This window comes from Vulpes lagopus, chromosome 7, assembly GCF_018345385.1.
Source record: "Vulpes lagopus strain Blue_001 chromosome 7, ASM1834538v1, whole genome shotgun sequence".
NCBI lineage: Eukaryota > Metazoa > Chordata > Mammalia > Carnivora > Canidae > Vulpes > Vulpes lagopus.
In genome coordinates this window covers 35,679,198-35,699,264 of record NC_054830.1, presented here as the reverse complement: position 1 = coordinate 35,699,264, position 20,067 = coordinate 35,679,198, and the positions used below count along the sequence as shown (strand labels likewise).

General features: G+C 38.8%; 1 protein-coding gene across 3 annotated transcripts in view; it reads left to right on the top strand.

Annotated features, from left to right (window-relative positions):
- Window positions 1-20,067, top strand: part of FRMD4B (FERM domain containing 4B) — a 322,158-nt gene that overhangs the window by 277,612 nt on the left and 24,479 nt on the right. For all 3 annotated transcript variants that reach the window (XM_041764330.1, XM_041764328.1, XM_041764329.1), the window contains 4 exons: window positions 3,886-3,969; window positions 5,565-5,630; window positions 8,088-8,145; window positions 9,443-9,529. In XM_041764330.1, the coding sequence (XP_041620264.1) occupies window positions 3,886-3,969; window positions 5,565-5,630; window positions 8,088-8,145; window positions 9,443-9,529 (295 nt within the window). The remainder of the gene's footprint in view (window positions 1-3,885; window positions 3,970-5,564; window positions 5,631-8,087; window positions 8,146-9,442; window positions 9,530-20,067) is intronic.

Below are 20,067 nucleotides of genomic sequence, written 5' to 3'. Positions count from 1 at the left end.
CTATCTATGGTTTCAGATATCCACTCGGGGTCTGGGAACATATCTCCCTGGATAAGGGGGGAACATTGTATAGTTAAAATTACTCTTGACAGTTCCTTGAAGGGTGCCTGGGTGGCTCAGTGGGTGGGTGGCCAACTGTTGATTTCAGCTCAGATCATGATCTCAGGGTCCTGGGATTGAGCCCCATGTCAGGCTCTGAGCTCACAGGGAATCTGCCTGAAATACTTTCTCCCTCTGCCTCTGCTCCTCCCCACTTAGCTAAGATAAATTAATAAATCTAAAAAAGAAAAAGAAAAGAAAAGAAAGAAAAGAAAAGAAGAGAAAAATAAAAAAGAAAAGAAAAGAAGAAAAGAAAAGAAAAGAAAAAAAAGAAAGAAAAGAAAAGAAAAGAAAAGAAAAGAAAAGAAAAGAAAAGAAAAGAAAAGAAAAGAAAAGAAATTCCTTGAAAAGATGACATATTAAAGACCATGGTTTATTTTTCAATAAATTCCGCACAGGGAGTATTTTTTCTTCTGCTGAAACACATAGCTGTTTCTTTAGTGAGGCACTACATGTAAGTTGCTGGGGTTTAGCAAACATGTATCGAATGCTTAAATGCTAGAAAAATTTCAGTGTTGTGAGATGCTGGTGCTTTGAGGTCACAGGACCTAAAACCTTCTTAAAGGGCCGTAATAACTTCCCATTTATTCTCAGCCACAAGCTTATTGAATAGAGTGGTGGATAAAATCCCTCTCTTACTTCTCTCCCTTCCCTCCTCTCTTTTTTGCTTCTACATACTAGGTGTGCAGTATATACTAATACATACTTGCTAAAAGAACACCACAAAATTAACTACAATCCAAAGAGGTAACTGAGTGCTGGGCTGAGTTCTTGGAACATGGCCTATAGTTCACATGGACCCAGAAGATGACAATCCATATGTAATTGGTGGTGATGATTAATAACAAAAAGTGTTGTCCTTAGCCTCTCATTTTAGAATATGTACATGTATTTGCCCTTCATAAAAAACTCACAAGCCAACATCTTTGAAAAGGAAATGAGATTTGAAGGACAGAGCATGAAAGAAATTATTTAAGAAAAATAAATATCATTACTGGGAGTTGACAGATGACCTTTAATATGAATAAATTGGATTGTGGTGTATTTTGGTTTTCAGGAAGCCCAAACCTGTTTTCCAAGATTGTCAATGTGGTTAAGCCATACTGCTTAGATTTCAAATGAATAGAGAGATTTATCCTTATGTAAGAACATGAGCCAAGTGACTTTTTATTTCCTGTAGTAATTTGTAAAGCTGGGTCTTTCCCCTTTAGAAAGGGCCACAACCTTCATTCTGAAATGTAATGTTGACAGGTACAAATCATAGTGTCTCTAAGCTAGGTGACACTCAACTCTCTCTGTTCTTACTGAAAGACCATAAGTGTATGTACAGTTTGCTCAGTGGGTTCACTTGGTTGCCCTGTAGCATGGTCAGGAAACATGATGGTAAAACCAAATCCTAAATAAACCTCTGTAAATGTTAAAGGAGAACCACTTACACCAAGCGTGATCTGGTGACAGGAGTGAGCAGCTTCTAATACACGCAATAAAATGTGGGTCAGATTAAACCTATCTACAGGCCATGCTTGGTTTCCCAGATTAATCTGTAACAATTGATCTGTGAGTGCTGAATGAATGCTTTGGGAGGATATTCACCTTAGATTGAGTGTTTGGTTCTGCAGTTGGAGGGTTCATCTCTTTCAATGTGAACACTGGGGTAAACCCCAGGAAAGCTAATGTGAAAATGCATAAATGATGGCTCTTAAAACTAATTGGTTCAGTGTTTTCATTTGTAACTAGCAGGTAAAGATGAAGGGGAGCTCTGCCTTGCCAAAGATGAGAATGTGCATGTTGGCTCTTTGGGACATTACTCTGAGAGTCTGTTGGGAATGGTTATGGTCTTATCCTTTAAAGCCAAGCAGACTGGGTTTGCTTTCTAGCTTCACTACACAGTGGCTGTGAGACATTGAGCAAGTGTCTTAGCCTCTGGAAACCTCTCTTGCCTAATATGTAATAATAGTACCTACCACATGGAAAGAGTTGTGATGGGACTTATTTCAGGTAAATAATACCTAAAAAGTGTGTTGCGTGGGGGCTCCTGAGTGGCTCAGTTGGTTAATTGTCCAACTCTTGATTTCGGCTCAGGTCATGATCTCAGGGTCATGAGATGGAGCCTCAAGTCAGGCTTCATGCTCAGCATGGAGTCTGCTTGAGATTCTCTCTTTCCCTTTCTCTCTGTCCCTCCCTCTGCCCCATGCTCTCTCTCTCTCTCTCTCCCAAATAAATAAATAAATCTTTAAAAAATAAAGTATGTTGCATGGTACCTGACACTCAACAAAGGATAGGTCTTGTAAAGATATGAAGCAGTGGAAAGTTTGATGGACACCAGTTTGGTCAGGATTTTGAGTAGCTCTTATATACTTATCCTAGGCTCTAATAGACCAGAAAGTCATGTCTGTTTTCTCATAGACTACCTCCTTAAATACTGGGGGCAGGTTTTGAGACTATTTTCTCTCATACTATGTAGGAAGCTGTGACTGGTCATATTACCTGTTCTTCCTTCTGTTAAGTTCTGTTACACCCCTCTCTTTTCTTTTTAAAATTTTCCTTAAGTAACCTCTATACACCCAATGTGGGGATCAAACTCACAACCCCAAGATCAAGAGTCATATATTCTACTGACTGAGCCAGCCATGAGCCCCCATACCCTTCTCTTTTGATAACTAGGATTTTACCATTTTATAATGTGATAATACCCAACCTTACACAAGGTACATTTTTAGTTTACTTAATGCTATTTGAGCAATAACTTGGGTTTCATTAGAAACACATTTTCAAACATCTTCTATTCAAATGATTTTTACAGATGGCCAAATTGATCTGTTTTATTTCAGAGGGTAGTAAGGAAATAAGAAAGAAGTAATAGAAAGGTCTATGTATATACACTTTTTTGAAAAGATTTTATTTTTGGGACGCCTGGGTGGCTCAGCAGCTGAGCATCTGCCTTGGGCTCAGGGCGTGATTCTGGGATCCGGGATCAAGTCCCGCCCGCATCAGGCTCCCTGTGGGGAGCCTGCTTCTCCCTCTCCCTATGTTTCTGCCTCTCTGTGTCTCTCATGAATAAATAAATAAAATATTTTTTTTAAAAAGATCTTATTTTTTTAAGAGAGAGAATGTTGCATGCACACAAGCAGCAGGGAGAGGCAGAGGGAGAGAAAGAAGCAGACTCTTGGCTGAGCAGGGAGCCTCACATGGGGCTTAATCTTAGGACCCTGGGATCATGACCTGAGCTGAAGGCAGAGGCTTAACCAACTGAGCCACCCAGGCATCCCTTTATAAACTCTTTTATTGAATTGATATCTATTATGAAAAATTGGTGATACTACAAGTGGTTTTATGATAATCAATATTCCAACAATATTATATAGCTGCTAAAGGTCATTATGAGGATGCTAAAGGAGCATAGAGAAGGTTTATAACAAAATTTGAAGAATGCTGTGTGAAAATGGAGTATCCATAATTATGTAATAGAATATATATACACATAGGAAATATCCGATGAAAATGGCTGCAAGTTTAGCAGGAGGGTAAGGAAAATGGGATTATGGTAACTGAATACTGTTATTTTAATTTTTTAAAAATATTTCTAAAAATTTCAGAATATCAAATGACTTCGAGGGGTTCAGTTGGCAGCTATCTTTAATTGAATCCATAGCCATATGTGTGTCCTGACAACATTTTGATAGAGCCCAGTGTACTGTAGTTATTTATCAGATTTCCTCTGGTGATTAGCTTGCATGATATTTTAGGTAATGGTGGCTGACATTACTGTATTACTCTTCTTTTCAGTGATGAAAATGCCAGAAAAGATTTAAAGACTCTACCAGCCTTTCCAACCAAAACGCTCCAGGAGCATCCATCCCTTGCTTACTGGTAAGCCAAAGCAAGACAACAGATAACCCTGTTATCCTAGCCTCCATTGAGAAGTGCACGCTTTTCAAGAAATTAAAAGAAATATAAGTGAAGAAAATATCAAATTGCCTATCACATGCATCAGAGCGACTGTAAGTAGACCTTGGTCCTTTCCACGAAAGGGTCTTGTCAAAGCTTACTGGAGATCATCGTACTAAGACTGTAGTCATTTGTGAAGAGGGGCTGTGTGCCTTCTCATTCACATATGTAAAAGGTCTGTAGAGTGTGCTTTTAAGTGAACATAATGCTCAATACATGTACTGCCACTGTGTAATGTGGCTTTAATCTAGTGGAGTGCAATGTACATGTTATAAAATACAGACTTCCTTGGATAGAGGTTTTGTTAATGGCCAGAAATGACCTGACTGATCATAGGTTTCTTCCATAGCCAAAAATTGTTGTATATTTTAAGTCGTTCTATTTGTTTATATTTTAATGAATCCATAGTAGCCATTTTCCATACAGTATTTTTCCTAGAAAAGTATTTTTCTCCCTTTGACTTAGCTACATAGTTTCCTTGATTTATGGCTCTGAATCCTGAAGATAGTTTTCCTTTCCACTGAAAAACAGATTACAAAGTAAATATCCAACATGAATAGTTTTATAGGGAAGATGAAATGTGCAGAAAGAGTGAAAGTGAGTCCTGAGACTGCATTTCTTCCTGAGTCTGGAATCTTCTAAACAAATTATTGTTAAGTGATAGTTTCTTAAGAAAAAACAAACAAAGACCATTTACCACTGATTACTGGTTGTGTAGAGATAAAAACATTTACCCTTCTAGGTTATACTTGAGATACAACAGCTGTCTGAAAGTAGGGTACAGTTGCTGAGTGAGTTGCCTTTCTAGTCAACAAGTTCTTTTAACTTTTTACTGAGGAATCTCTACCCCAAACTTGGGGCTCGAACTCACAACCCCAAAATCAAGCATTGCATGTTCTACCAACTGAGCCAGCCAGGTGCCCCTCCAGTTAACAAGTTTTATGCTGGGCCAGTAATGAAGGGTTTGCTCTGAAAGCAGTGTGTCCCCAGGTAGCGAGTGACAAAAGAGCAGCATTTTGGATTATACACCAGACTCAGAACAGTTTTAATCCTTTCTAAATCTTTGTGGATAGTTTAAGGAAAATGTCTTTAATACCGAACACTTGCTGATCTCTTTTTTTAAGCCTTTTAATTTCTCTAGCAAGGCTCACTAATTAGCATTTGATAACACTATTTTGTACCTATTATATCTCATTCAGTTACAGAAAAAAAATACTTGTTTTTCATTTGACAAACTGATATTATTTCTCCATTTCCAATAAATCTTTTAAAAATATCAATATATGTCATATATCATATAAAATGCAAATAGCAAATCATGATGAGGGAGTCAAATGTCTGAGGTTCAGGAATCCATGTCCTACAGAAAAGAAAGTCAGCCAAGCTTCTGTCTTTCAAACAAGTTGGTAAAGGCCTTTTTTCTCAAGTTTCTCAACAAGCCACCTAAGCATCTTCAAATTGAGTCTGTACCTCATTTAATTGTACACTGCCATATTTCTCATTTCCTTGTTTTACAGTGAGGACAGGGTAATTGAGCATTATTTGAAAATCAAAGGTCTGACTCGAGGTCAAGCTGTGGTTCAGTAAGTATCTGTCTTTTCTTTTGCTTACATAGAATTTTAATGTCTTCTGTTGTGTGGTTTGTGTATATATCATCTCTCCTTTGGTTAGAATGGCCTTGCTATGAATTATAAAATGCCTTGGGTCATTCCATAGTTGATGTCATCAATTCAGATACCTGCCAGTGCCAGGCAGGTTGCAAAACTGAGAAATCTAGGCCAGGTGTAGGGCAATAGGGAATGATGGGGACTGAGGTAAACTGGAAATCTATTGCCCTGGGTAGAGGCAAGGTGATTCCACTTCAGAAATCAAGCCTAAAGCTGTAAGATCTGATATTTTCTAAGAAAAGCTGGAAATTCTGATTTTTAAAATCCGAATTTAAACATTGCAAAGTAATTTTAAGAAAATGTTGTTACAATGCAAGCCAAACAAAACCTATCTGGAGGTCATCTTTGGTTGCCTGGTTTGTGCCTCTACTTTGAGCGGAGCATACAGTGTTGGTGTTGAATAATCTGTGTCTTCTTGCTGCCAAGAACAGACCAGAGTGATATATTGCTGCATTTTAGACTTACAGAGTTACCATCCATTTATTTATATATTTTTTAAGATGTATTAAAATTAGCGAGGAGCCCTGATGTGGGACTCAATCCCAGGGCCCTGAAATCATGTCCTGAACTGAAACCAAGAGTCACAGGCTTAACCAACTGAGCCACCCAGGCCCCCCACCATCTATTTATTAACAGTAGTTCACAAGCTACATCAAATTTTTAAAATTATAAGAACTACATTTATAATTTTGTAATTTTAAAATTATAAAAATTAATATAGCATCATTGCTTTAGTAATTGTAGAATGACTCTTATGGCCAAAGATGTTCTTCTTAAATACCTGCTGAGTATAGCTTAAAGCATGTGAGAACTGAAATAAGGACTTAGACATGGCCTTTCCCCTGGTTAGTGTACAGATTTCCCTCACACCTCTACATCTTGCACTAATCTCCTTTTTATCACAACACACCTTCTGTGGTCTTTAAGGCAGAAATAAAAAATGGGCAATTCTGAAGTTAAATCCTTGACATTTTAACTGACTGTTTTTTGGGAGGGTAGTGGGGGGGTAACATCCCTGAAGGATGTTAGGTAAGGCTAATGAGCATGTTATGAAGTATCCTTGTTTAGATGCAGAGGCCTTTTACTTCCCTTGATTATTACTGTTGTGGTTCCAAATAAGAGACTAACTTGGTGGTTAAGACTCTAGACTAGGGAATCCAACTCACTTTGTTAGAACCTTGGTGGTGCAGGGTACTTGCTGCTTGCTGTTGGGACATTTACCTAGCCTCTTATATTCATCTACATATAGGTCATTTGCTTTTTTTAAAAAGCATCAAATTATTGATTACAAAACCCGGAGCAACTGATATTCAAAATGTCATTAAAAAGTTCACTCATGCTAAAGAGGAATCTCAATTCTTTGTGAGCAGAGGGGAAGTTATACACTATTTCACACCATAAAACCTTAGAAATACACAATAAACACTTGTTGACTTAGAATTAGTAAATGGAGTAGATGGAGAAATCATTGTCTTAATTTTTATTTTGAGGGGCATATATTTTAAAATGAGATTGATATAAATAAAATTCATCCTTTTTTGGTACCTGTTTCTTAGAATTTAGACTTAAGAGTTAAGTATACGTTTCGAAGAATTTACCACAATCAGTAAATGGAACCACTTTATTTTTTTTAACTATTTATGTACATATGTATATATGTAATTTCTACACCCAACATGGAGTTCCAGCTCACAACTCAAGATTAAGAACTATATGCTCTACTGACTGAGCCAGCCAGCCACTCCACAATTGCTTGATTTTTTACTTATTATGAGCATGACCCAAAGTTGATTCTCATTGCTTTGTATCATTAAGTGTTTAGTTTAAAAAAAAACAACTTATAATTTGGGTTGATGATACAGTACAGTATGTTTTTAAGCCATAGAAATCTTAATGTGTAGAAAAAGAAGTTTCTTTTAGCTTTCTGAAATTGAAGTTTTATTAGCAACTTCCTAACATTTGGGTAAGATAAAATATATTACTCCCTAGAATGGCGTATTCTATTTCTGCTCTAGTCAAAGACATTAGCCATGTAGTAATGAGAAAAGTAGATACAAATTGCATTTCTCTTCTTTTTCTTTCTTTTTTTTTTTTTTAAGATTTATTTATTTATTTGAGAGAAAGAGTGCGTAAGTGGGGTGGAAGGGCAAAGGGAGAGGGAGAGAGAATCTTAGGCAAAGACTCCCTGCTGAGCACAGAGCCCTATACAGGCTGGGTCTCAGGATCCTGAGATCATGACCTAAGCTGATATCAAGAATCAGACACTTAACTGAACTACCCAGGTACCCCACAAATTATGTTTTTATACCTCACTTTTCCCAAAATGGTCCTCTAATTTATTAAGAGATTGTAATATATATTCATTTTCCATAGGTATATGAAAATAGTAGAAGCTCTACCCACGTATGGAGTCCATTATTATGCTGTAAAGGTAAATACTTTTGTATAGCAAAACGTTTATAATGCCCATCTTAGTTTATGAGTTAGTGAGTGGCAGCAACTTCTGAAATTACATAAATTAATATTATATGTATGCAAATTGTCTCTCTAATTTTCAACATTTAAAATATGATTGATTTTCTTAAAAAAAAATAAAGGCCTGATTATATCTTGTTATTTGTAGCAAATTAGCAAGTTTGTTATTTTTGAAAAATACTTGTTGCATTCAGATGTTTTCCCAAAACAGCTGTTAATCCTAACATACACAAATTACTCTCTTTTGGTGCATCTGTTCCTTTTACTTGTTTTTGCTGCTATTTCTCTTCCCCAATTGTTCACCTGTCTAATGCTACAAAGTACTCACTTGATAGTGCCTTTGTATGAGAATCATACACTTGCCACTGTCATTTTAAGAGCTTCATAAAATTCTCAAATTTTTGCAGATTTACAATACCAATTTTCAATTGGTATGTTCCATATGTGTGTAGTATTTTCAGGTGTTTTCAAGCAGAGAGAGATTGATTAAGAAATATTTTGAGATAGTAAAGGATAAAGCACCATTAAAAAGGGAGTCTTGTTTGAAAGGAATAATGTTACCATTGATTAATCTGGAGTGACTTTTCAAGTTATGATAGTATTTACAACTCTGAATGGGGGTGCTAAATAATAAATACTTACATAATAAGGACACCTTGTACTAAAAGTATGTACCAATTCAACTTTAGCTTTTCATGATTCTTAGTTTATTTGCATATGTTTAAGCCTAAATATGTACTTCGAAGTGATGATTCAAACATCCTGCCATTGAATCATACAGTTCTCTAAAAGAGCTTTTCAGTATTCCCACGTTCATTGTTAAATGGATTATAAACCTCAGATTTGGAGTCACTTTTCTCATCTTTGTAATTCTTTGGAAACTTCTCTATTATAGCTGGTTATTAATCAAAAGAATAGAGGCTTTTTTCCTCTTTCTTTCTTTTTTTTTTCCCCCAATGGATAACTGGCTTTATACTGGGGATTAATTTTACTTTTTACTTCTTCTCTCCAACTGTTTAGTCAAGACAGTAATGGTTAAAAAAAAAAAAAAAAAAAGAAGGCAGTAATGGTTCGTTCTTTTTTATGGCATTAATGGTATTGGTCTGTTTTTTAACTTTCAGATCTTATTTGAAGGCATTTTAATAACAAGTTAGGTTTTTAAGTAATGTTTTGTTTACCAAGATAGCTTTATTTTCACTTGCTGATATTTGTTAAACAGTTAGGACTTGGTTCTCATGCTTTCTGTCTTCCAGGATAAACAAGGACTTCCTTGGTGGCTTGGAATCAGCTATAAAGGAATCGGCCAGTATGATTTGCAAGATAAAGTAAAACCTCGGAAAGTAAGTGTGAATCATTTTAGACACTTTGGAGAACTTGAGGTATTCTGGATTTGGCAACATTACTTTAATGGGCACCAAATAGTCTCAGACAAGTAACTTTGACTGGTGAAGCCATAGGTTTGGAGAAGGCTCAGGTTAAGTGAAAAATACTTTTTACAAATAATTTATGTACGCTTTACACAGCAATTCCACATCTGATCATTTATTCTAAGGAAATAAAGTTATGCACAAAGATTTAACTCTAAGGATGTGGTTCCTAACTTCATTTATACATGCATACAATTTGGGGCACCTGGGTGGCTCAGTCAGTTAAGTGTCTGCCTTCACCTCAGGTCATGATCCCAGGGTCCTGGGATCCAGCCCCATGTTGGGCTCTCTGCTCAGTGGAGCCCCTGCTTCTCTCTCTCCCTCTCCCTGCTGCTCTGCCTACTTGTGCAGTCTCTCTCTCTCTGTGTCAAATAAATAAATAACAATATTTGAAAAAAAATAAAAATAAAATAAATGCATACAATTATATTTCTATTTTAACATCATATGAAAGAGATGATGACATTTGTTTTCCAAATTTTATATATGTTATATAGGCATGAAATATTTATTTATATACATAATTATGTATAATGTTAAAATATATTTATATATAAATTGCATATATACGTACATATTTGCAAACATATGCTTACTGACATTGGATGGATACACAGGTGGATGCATTGTGAAGACATAAGCCAGGATCTTGGTGCCTGTTCCATCTCAGTAATATAGTTATGACTGACCTTTTTACTATTGCTGCTGTTTTCACTTATCTTTGGTTCACAATTTTCCACACTAAACATGTCTGCTTTTTCAAGAGAAGAATAAGTTATGGGCTGTTTTTTTTTTTTTTTTTTTTTTTTTTTTTTTTTTTTTTATTTTTTATTTTTTTTTGGGCTGTTTGTTAAAGGTCACACTCTATCAGGTTTGGGTTTTCCAGAGCTAATAAATTATGTTATTTTCAATTTGAACTTTGGCTGTGAAGCTCTTTCTCTTGATCCAAACACAGACATATAATACATTTTCACCCATATGAGAATGGATGAGTCCACATAGCCACCCGCCTGTACTGGCCTGCTGTGTCTTATAATGACACAATGGCTTATGCAGGCTGCCCTGGTTGGGTTTTGCCACCCTCCCTGTGCTCTGCTGCCATCGCCGGGAGTCATGGCAGTGAAACAATGACCTATAATAGCAGACCATGTGTTATCACACCCCGACATCGCAGCCTTGAATAACTCCTATCATTTCCATCTGTCTTATGCTTTAATGTCTATTAGAAATATAGCCATATTCATCATAAAGTGGCCCTTGTAATCATACCACAGTGTTCTTCATCTTCTGTGTGTTTTTCCCAGCTTCTATCAATGCTCACAATCTTTCTTTGAGTTAAAATAATTAAGTTCCTCTTTTCTCCTCATTTTATGATTGTGAAGCTGACACAGGCAACACAAAGGGGTGGCCCAGCGCTCGCCCTCTTCCAATGGCAATCCTATCGTCCTAGAGGCAGGCTAGCTGGGCATTGAGGCCTCTTATTGGAAATTATTTCTTTTTAAGATTTTATTTATTTATTTGAGACAGAGTGAACGAGAAAGTGAGAGAGAGCACAAGCAGGGGGAGGAGCCAAGGGAGAGGGAGAAGCAGGCTCCCCACTGAGCAGGGAGCCCCATGCAGGGCTCAATCCAGGGACCCCTGGACCATGACCTAAGCCAAAGGCAGATGCTTACCCAGCTAAGGCACCAGATTCCCCTGGAAATTATTATTAAGAATGATGAAACATCATTTCACAACTAATATCCATCTGTGTGTGGGACAGTAAGACCACATGTAGTAATCATATAATAATATTGTGTCTTTCTAAGCCCTGTGACCAAAATCATTTGAAGTAAGGTCTACTTACTTAATTTCCAGGAGGAATATGAATAATGTTGTTCATACTTGAAAATTTGCCTAATTTCTAGTAAATAATGTTAGAAATGATGGGCATACAATTTTTTTTCAAAATCATTTTTCTTTATAGTTTTTTTTTAACCAAAAGTTATACATAGCCAATGTAAAAACAAACAAAGAAACAGAAACATATCAGTTAGGGCAGGAAGTCCTTCTGCAATCCCCATCCCTTCCCCTTGATAACCACTGTCAAGAGAATGATACTGGTTCATTGAATCTTTGTCAGTGTCTATCCTAGGCTTTTCAGAGAGAAATCTTTCTGTGTGCACTATATCATACCATATCCTATTTCTCCAGGTTACTTTATAAACACATCTCTTTTCACTCTAGCTGCCCAGTATCCATTATGTGGAAACACAGAATTCATTTAACTGATTCGCTTTGGTGACATTATGGTTGTTAACCATAATGGGGGTCCATGGCAGGGGGAAGGAACATAATGAATCCCAGTCAAGGCATATAACTATTCTCTAGTTTATCTATTTAATAAAACAAAATTACTGCTTATCATGTTTTCTTGAGGTAGACCTCAACTTATATGAATATTTTTGGTAATTTATTTCTCCCCCACATTTTACTTTAAGAAATAACATTTAGGAATCTCACTGGTTTTGCCGAATCTCTCATGTAATAACTTAAATCGACTCACAAGTCCTCTCTTAGCTATCATGGCTTCATGAAATTGAGAATCCTGCAGAATATAAATGTACTTGCTAAAAACGACCAGGCTTTCTCCCAAAATAATGGTGAATCAGAATCTGCGCAGTATATACTGCAACTAATTTCCTCGCCATTGCTCATGACTCACAGCCCTTTCTTTACATTCACAGTTTCATAGGAATTGGTCAATATTGTTTGACACTGATCACAATCAGGCTTGCTTGTTCATCCCAGAGTTTAGACAAGGATCAGAAGACACTCTTTTTTTGATTAGCAGAGTTTTCCCTTTCATTTTCAAGACGTGCCTTATTCAATTCAAATAGGACCATAAAACAGGCCATCTTGCGTTATCCCTGCCTTGTCTTCTCTTTCTTGCTTATTTTTGCAGGTGTTCATGCTGTACCACTGTTTATTTCCTCCTCCTTCTTTAAAATCCAACAATGGATTTTGCTTCCATTGTTTATTTTTCCATGGCCAAACAACCTACGGGTTTAATTGGAGGGAGAAAAAAAAAATAATTGGAGGGAGGATGTTCTACAAGTCACTGCCCTGGCCCAGTTGGTACAAATGAAAGAAGCCATAATTTAAAGGGCTGTGAGCATTGACTTGTAAAAAGGAGAATCATGCTTCAGCTGTTTGCATGGCTTATGTACTCAACAAGTTACCAGTGGCCGAGCAGGATTGAAGGTCAGATTGGCAAACTCTGAAACAAAGGCTGGAATGGGAGGCCTTGGAGATGCTGAGCCTCTTCAACTGCTTGTTACACATGCCTACTGGGTTATAATTATGTGGCTTAAAAACAGGCCAGAAGGGGAAGATTTGCCAATAATAAGAGAGACTAATGCCAAAGGCTATTTTGAAAAAAGTTTGGTCCGAGACCCACAAGTTGGAGCTTTCTGTCCTTTCCATGTACTGTCTATTAGTTGGAGCCTATGAATGTGAGGAACTGTGTTAGTTGTACCTGCCATAGCACCCAGCAAGTGCTCTTCATGTATTTTGGCCATAAGGCTTTTGCCGAGTTGTTTCCAGGCTATGTAGTATAATGATGGAGGGCAAGAATTCGGGAAGCAACCCAAAGCCTGTCCTTGGTGTCCATTTGCTGTGTGACCTTGGGCATGTTGTTTCATCTCTCTTTAAACTCAGTTTATTTATCTGCACCATGGTAATGCCACCAATGGCGCAGGGTATTTGCAAGAATTACATGAGATTATATTCACCACCGTGCCTGTTACACAGTTATCACTCTGCAACTGGTTGTTGTTCATTGGTAGTGACAGATAAAGACAATTTAAAAAGGTATGAGAAATCCTCAGGGTTAGAGAAGGGCCCAACATTCCTAGACTCGTAGCCTTAGCAGTCTAAGAGTTGACACTCAGATATGATGTTTTCATAGACTCTTAAAAGCACTCTGTGCCAGTTTATTAACCATGATGCCCTAAGGCATGATGCAAATTAAAAGAAATTTTAAAATTCTGAGTAACAAACCACAGAAATTCAGAGTATTAAAAATTGAGATCGCAGGCAGGTTTTTTTTCTTTTTAATTCTCCCTTTATGCATAAAATGTGTCATTGCAAACTCTTATGGAATGTGAAAACATACCAGAACTCAACTTAATTTCAAATCGTAGGACAATGGAACTTAAAAACAGTGAAATTTTACATTAAAAAAAAAAAAAAGCAAGCTTGTGTTCCTATTAAGTTTTTGTTGTTTGTCCAGTATTTCAAGGAAAAATGTCATTTCTTCACAAAGAGGTAGAGTGGGTCATTGGCTAAGTGAAGTATTGATATATGTCATGACTGATTTGTACCTCCCCCCCAGCAAATTATTTGACCTGGGTAAACCAGACTCTGTCAGATGAGAGAAATAAAAAAGGCATGCCAGCCAAAGTGTCATCCTCAGACCTTAGTGGGATAAAATATCTTTCAAGATTAGTATCTTTGTGCATTATAACTGCTAACAAAGTCCTGTGATTTGCATCATCACCCGGGGGCATTTCAGGGTGGGGAAAGGGTTCTTAACTTCTGTTAACTGATTTTTCTTGGAATTCCCAAATGCCTAGAGCCAAATGAATTAAGTCACAAGGACAAAAGTCTTCCTGTTTCCTTGTCCTAAAAATAAGGGGTCCATTTCATTTAAACTCAGCTGCTTGCTTACTTTTCTAAGCCAGCCATCTTGACATTTCTCACCACTCCAGTTTTTCCCCCACTGCCACATTACCAGGGAGCTGGATAGGGATGCTCCTTCTAACACTGCTTAAATTCTGGATGCACTTAGCTGCAGGAGAAGAAGGAACATTTGCTGTCCAGTCACACTTTCTACGTCAGTACATAATAAAGTATGGTGTGAAACAAAAGAATGGAGTTACAGAATGTCAACTAGAGACCGGTCCATCCTGTTTGTAAAGTGTATAATTAAGCTCCAGCCACACCAATAATCAATCTGATTGTTAAAGCCTTCTGCAGAGTCGCTGGGAGGAGAGCTCAAATCCTACAGCATGGGTTTGAAATAAGAACCAGTCCTGCACTCCTACTTACTGGGCTGACCTGGAGCTGTCACTCAGTGTTTCTGGGTCTTTATTTCCTCAACTTTCAAATTCCAACAATTCTGTCTGCCTTATCTACCTCAAAGATCATTGTGAGGATCCAGTGGGTTAGTGAATTCTTTTACCGAGTAGATATTTTTTTCCTTCACATCTTACTCTAATCTATAGGACACCATAGATTTGTTTTTCTTCCCTTCCTGTAAGTTAATCACAGGATTTTAAGCAGTTCTTCTAAGACAGGGAGCTCTCAGAGAATCGGTTGGGCATTGGTGAGTCTCCATTTCCATTTCACAACTGGCAAGCAGATGGAAAGAATTCAAGGCAAACAGCCTGATTAGTCATAAAATCTAATTGCAAGGGAGGCTGGGAAGGGTAGTCTTTAGGTGGGTGGCCATGGGCAAAGCCATAACTCAGAGTGTTCTGTTACTAAAAGGAAGGAGGGAAAAAAGATCCTGAGGGTGATAAGTAGTTTCTGCCACATTGTGTTTATTTCCTCTGAAGTCTTTCAGGGGGATGGTTAGTGAGAAACTAATGAGTAAGCAGAGAAATAAAACATGATGATAAATTTTGAATAGCTTCTGATGGAAACAAAATGGAGGAGCAATAATGTGATGAGTGTGGAACACTCAGTGGGTTCAGGGAAGGCCATTGAGAAAGGTGACATTTAAGCTGGATCCTGAAGGGTGAGAAGGAATCTGGCCATGCAGAATGGGTTGGCACCTTCTCGTTGGAGAAGAGCGTATGCTGATGGGAGGGAGGTAGGCCCATCGTAAAACTGAGAGGGGACCATTGTAGCTAGAGCTTAAAGGCTGAGGGTTTTCTCTATAGAAACAGAAGATGATGTTTGAAGAAGAGGAAGTGGCTTCTGTACAGGCAAAACAATTCAATTTCATTATTTAATCTGTTAGTTTTTATTTCTAGGCATTTACCAAATGGCTGAATTGTTGGCACAGAGAAATGAAAGATAGATCTTTTAAAGGATTGACTCATCCAAATGCTGAGAAAACCAACTAATAAATTGGTTTTTGCATTGTGAAAAAAATGTTCTAGGAAGGTGCAAAAAAAAAAAAAACAGTGAAAGGTTCTTTGCTTTGTACTTATGACTAAAAGATTGATTTGGTTTTAATGCACTCATCCTTAGGGAATAAATTTCGAACAAGAGAGTAGAGAGTACAGTGTACCCAGTTTTGGGGTTATTTTAACAGCAACAACAAAAAAATGTATTGAGCCCATGCTGTTTACAAGGACCCTGAGCTAGTACTTTAAATTCTTTATTCTGTTTAAGGAAAAAAAACAAGTCCCTGTCCTTAAGGATCTGACCACCCATCTGGAAAGACAGAATTATATCCAAAGTTAGGGTTTTATTGAAATATTTAATAACTGGGCTTAGTTACCAATCTATGAGAAAAGATGCCAGTTGTAATGTCCAAAAGGGCCGTGCAGGTGCCCCTGAGCAGTGGGGTTACATCATACACATTGGGTGAGCACTCTATTGCCCATATTGATGGGAAAGTCATTAGGGCAGCCCTGGGAGGTTAGAGATTCGGCCACAGGAATCTGGGGAGATCGCAATCCTGTTGGACAATCAGAATTTTATACTAGGCATTTCCTGATGCCCAAACTTCTTTATCTAAACTTTTTCTAAAATACTCAGAATGTTGTACTCCTTGTTGGAAGGTTATGCTATCACACCTCAAAATGTAATTTTTGCTACCTGGGTGTGTCCCATTTGGGTATGTTATACAATTTTTGTTCAGCACACCTGACACTATTAGCATGGCCTCTAGTGGATAACAGTTGCATTTAGAAAATCTGAACAGCCATTTCTTCCTGAAGGGGTTACCTAACTGAGAAAAATAGGACCCCAGTGTTCGTTATTTTAGAGGAAACATTTCATCTTCTACATCAACACACTCTACCTATCAAAGCATAGGTGTATCACCAAAAATTATCCTCTGAGTCAGGCTTTCTCAGTCTCTGCACTGTTGACATTTGGAGCCAGATAATTTTGTCCTGAGTATGGCATGATATTCAGCAGCATCCCTGGCTTCTACCCAGCAGATGCTTGTAGCACCCATCCCTGCAGTGTGATACCCACAAATGTCTCCAGATATCACCAAATGGCCCAAGGGTTGTGGATGAGAGTATGGAGTAAATCATCACTGGCTGAGAACTATTAGTGTGAGTGACATTTGAGGGTCTCTGAGCCCTCTTCTGCCAGTGGCTGTCATAATTACTGAGTTATTTTTTTTTCCCCGTGAGGTTGATCTGAGAATTACTCCGTTTTTGTTAACATAACCAATGTCCAGTGAGTCCTCTTCCCAGATAGTAGAGGCAGGATGGTGTGTTTTGCTTAGGCACTGGGGTTTTGGGAGCCTGGTTATGCCTGAATGTGACTAACAGATCTCCCCCCATTTAGGTTTGTGACCTTGGACAATTTATGTAAACCTCTCTGAGCCTCAGTTGTCTGTCTTAGAAAATGAGGCTCTAAGTAGTAACTCCCCGTAGGGTTGTTGGGCAAACTTTCAGGCACATAAGCATTTGGTGGATAGAAGGATGGCTGGATAGAAGGTGGTCAGTTTGGCTTTCCAAAAGCCCATGAGCCTGTAGAATTCTGTCTTTGTGGGACTCCAGAAGGCAAAACATATCCCCAGTTTAATCATGCGTACTAACAGTATATTCATCAAGTATAACTTTTTTAAAAAATGGAATAAGAAATAGATCAGAAATATAGTGATTTGGTTTTGCTTCAAGTTACAGCAGGGGATCACCCAATATGAGTCATTGTTTGATGTACAGTCATACACTACAGCTGAGACTATCCCAAATTTAGTCATTTCCAGGTGAACTTGCAGTTAAATGATTAACCTATATTACACTGCTATTTAAAAAAAACGAGCTTCTGATCATGCTTTTCCCATCCGTGCCTGGTGTTATACTTTTGGGTGACATCTAATTTTGAATTGTTAAGATTCAAAAGGCAGTTTGATTCTTTCTGTCCAAGGCTTTCCCTCATTCTCTTTTTCCCCTGGGAGGTCTCCCCTTGCCTGTGGCAGGTGCATACTCCTCAGCATTTTTGCACATGCCAGGGCACGTTCCCTTTCTGGGTACCCCAGGCAGGAGGGAGCTTGCTGCCCTGCGTCTTTCTGTGGGCGTGCCCTTGACCCGCCCCTCCCTCCTCCTCTGTGACCTCCACGATACAGGAACAGTGAACAGATTTCCTAGCCAGAGGGTGTATCAGGAAACCACCGATGAAATCAACAGAAATACAGCAGTTTTTACAGAAGCTGAAACTCATAGAATCGGAAACCTGATGTGTCAACAGAAAAACTCAAGTTTCTGGGTCTCATCAGTGGAAAGACAGATGTGGGATCCAGGCAGCTGTTTCTTCTTCTGTTTCTGCTATTAAGTGGCTGTCTTCCATCCTCACAAAGACATGATAAAATTAGGGAATTGGACTGAGAGGCCTTCATAACAGTTACAACTAGCTTTATCACTTACTGAATGTTTATTCTAAATCAGACACTGGGCTAAGTGCTTCATAAACGTAACCTCACTGAACCCTTCCCAAAACCCTCGGAAGCAGGCATTGCTCCTTTTTTACAGATGAGAAAACTGAGACTCAGAAAAATTAAGCAACCTAACCGCCACCCCCAAAAAAGACAATTGATACAACAGGAATGCAAACCCCTGGTACACTCTCCCATCCCCACTCTAGTGGCAACGGCCACCACGAAGTAAGTCTGTGTCATTCCAGTTCACTTATGCTATTATAGGCACACATATGAAATCACATTTTCCATAAACTTTAAAGATTGCAGGTAGAGAAACGGCTTTTTGCCTTTTAGACTTGAAGACTCAGTCTCATATCATTAACTTCTTATGCAAACCCAGTTGCTATCTAATTATTTCAAATTCTTTAAATCAACTGAAGCCCTTCACCCTTTAAGTAGGGTTTTCGCTTGCAGGGAGCATGTTTGTTCTCAATGCAGGGACCCGCTGAATGGAGGCGAAAGCGCTAGTATTTCACATTTGTAAGTGATAAGAGGGGGAGGTGGTGGCTTTCAGAGATCATGTTTCAAGTCCAGCCCTGGTTTTTATGTGTGTGGGAATGGACGCAAAGAAAAACACAGCTGAGCTGCATTGTGGCTCTTCCTGTAGAACCTGTTCATGCCCAGGGTGAGTAAACCCGGAGTGGAATATCTCCCTGAGACAGCCTCCCGAGAAATTTGTGCCTGGATTCAAAGCAGCTTACTGCCCAGGAGGTATCATCGGGATCCACGCTACACCCCAGTTAAAAGAATGTGTCTCCCTTCTGGGAAGATCGGCCAGTGAGCACTTTGCCCTCTATCTCCCCGATCAGAGGAAGGAGTGGAACTGGGGAGGTGTCACTCGCTGGAGTTGCTGATGTCAGTGGCGTGTCAGCCGTGGGAGGCTCTGTTTGTGAAATTGAGTTACACCTAGATGTCTCATGAAACTCCGCTCAGAACTCACCGGAGCTACTGTCTGGGAGCAGGGAGGTAGAGCCAACCTTGGGGGTTTTCCCTCACATTTCTGTCCCACTTTTGGAATTCCTGGATTAAAAGAAATGAAAGCGTCCAGCCTCCGGACATTTTAGGAAATGGGTATGTAGCTTTAAGCCTCACTAATAACTCTCTCCATCTGGGTGATCGTTGTAGCTACACTGACTGCGTGTTCCCTTACTGTGTTTGGGATTGGGGGTCCAGCCTGAAGGCTTTTGTCTCCTAGTGACGTGTGCATAGGAACTTGAAGTTCATGCTGTTCCTTTACATGAGGTTCACGTGGTCGTGAAAAGTCTTGGTTCCTGTGCTTTAGGAGATGGTTCTGCTGCTGGTGCTTTGCAATTAGGCAAAATCCTCCCCTAAGATTCTCTGAGCATAATTTCAAACTCCAGCCGAAGTCTAATAATCATCAATAGTGGGACAGGTTGCACTGGGAAGTCCAAGTTGAGAGGAAAAGCTGAGGCTCAGGCCGGTACAAGGGGGCTGGGAGTGAGCCCAGAAAATACAGCAGGGCACTCCTTCTCATGAATGGGGCACCTTTCACAGATTATTTGATTTTCAAATGTTGCTTATAATAAGTTCCCTTTCTCCCAACCCATCGGCAAATGACACCGAGTGCAGCATTAGAATGTCAGCAGCGGGAATAGAGAAGAGGGCTCTGTTTACAAAAACTGGAGGCCCTAGCTCAGAAACCAAGAGGGCAACCCTACGTTTACCTGCACCCCCACCTCTGCTCCAACTCCTGGTGCTTGGGTTCTGTCGCGTTTCAGGGAACTCCTGTAGGCGGGAAACTGGCATCACAGAGAATCACTCCTGCTTGGGGTTCCAT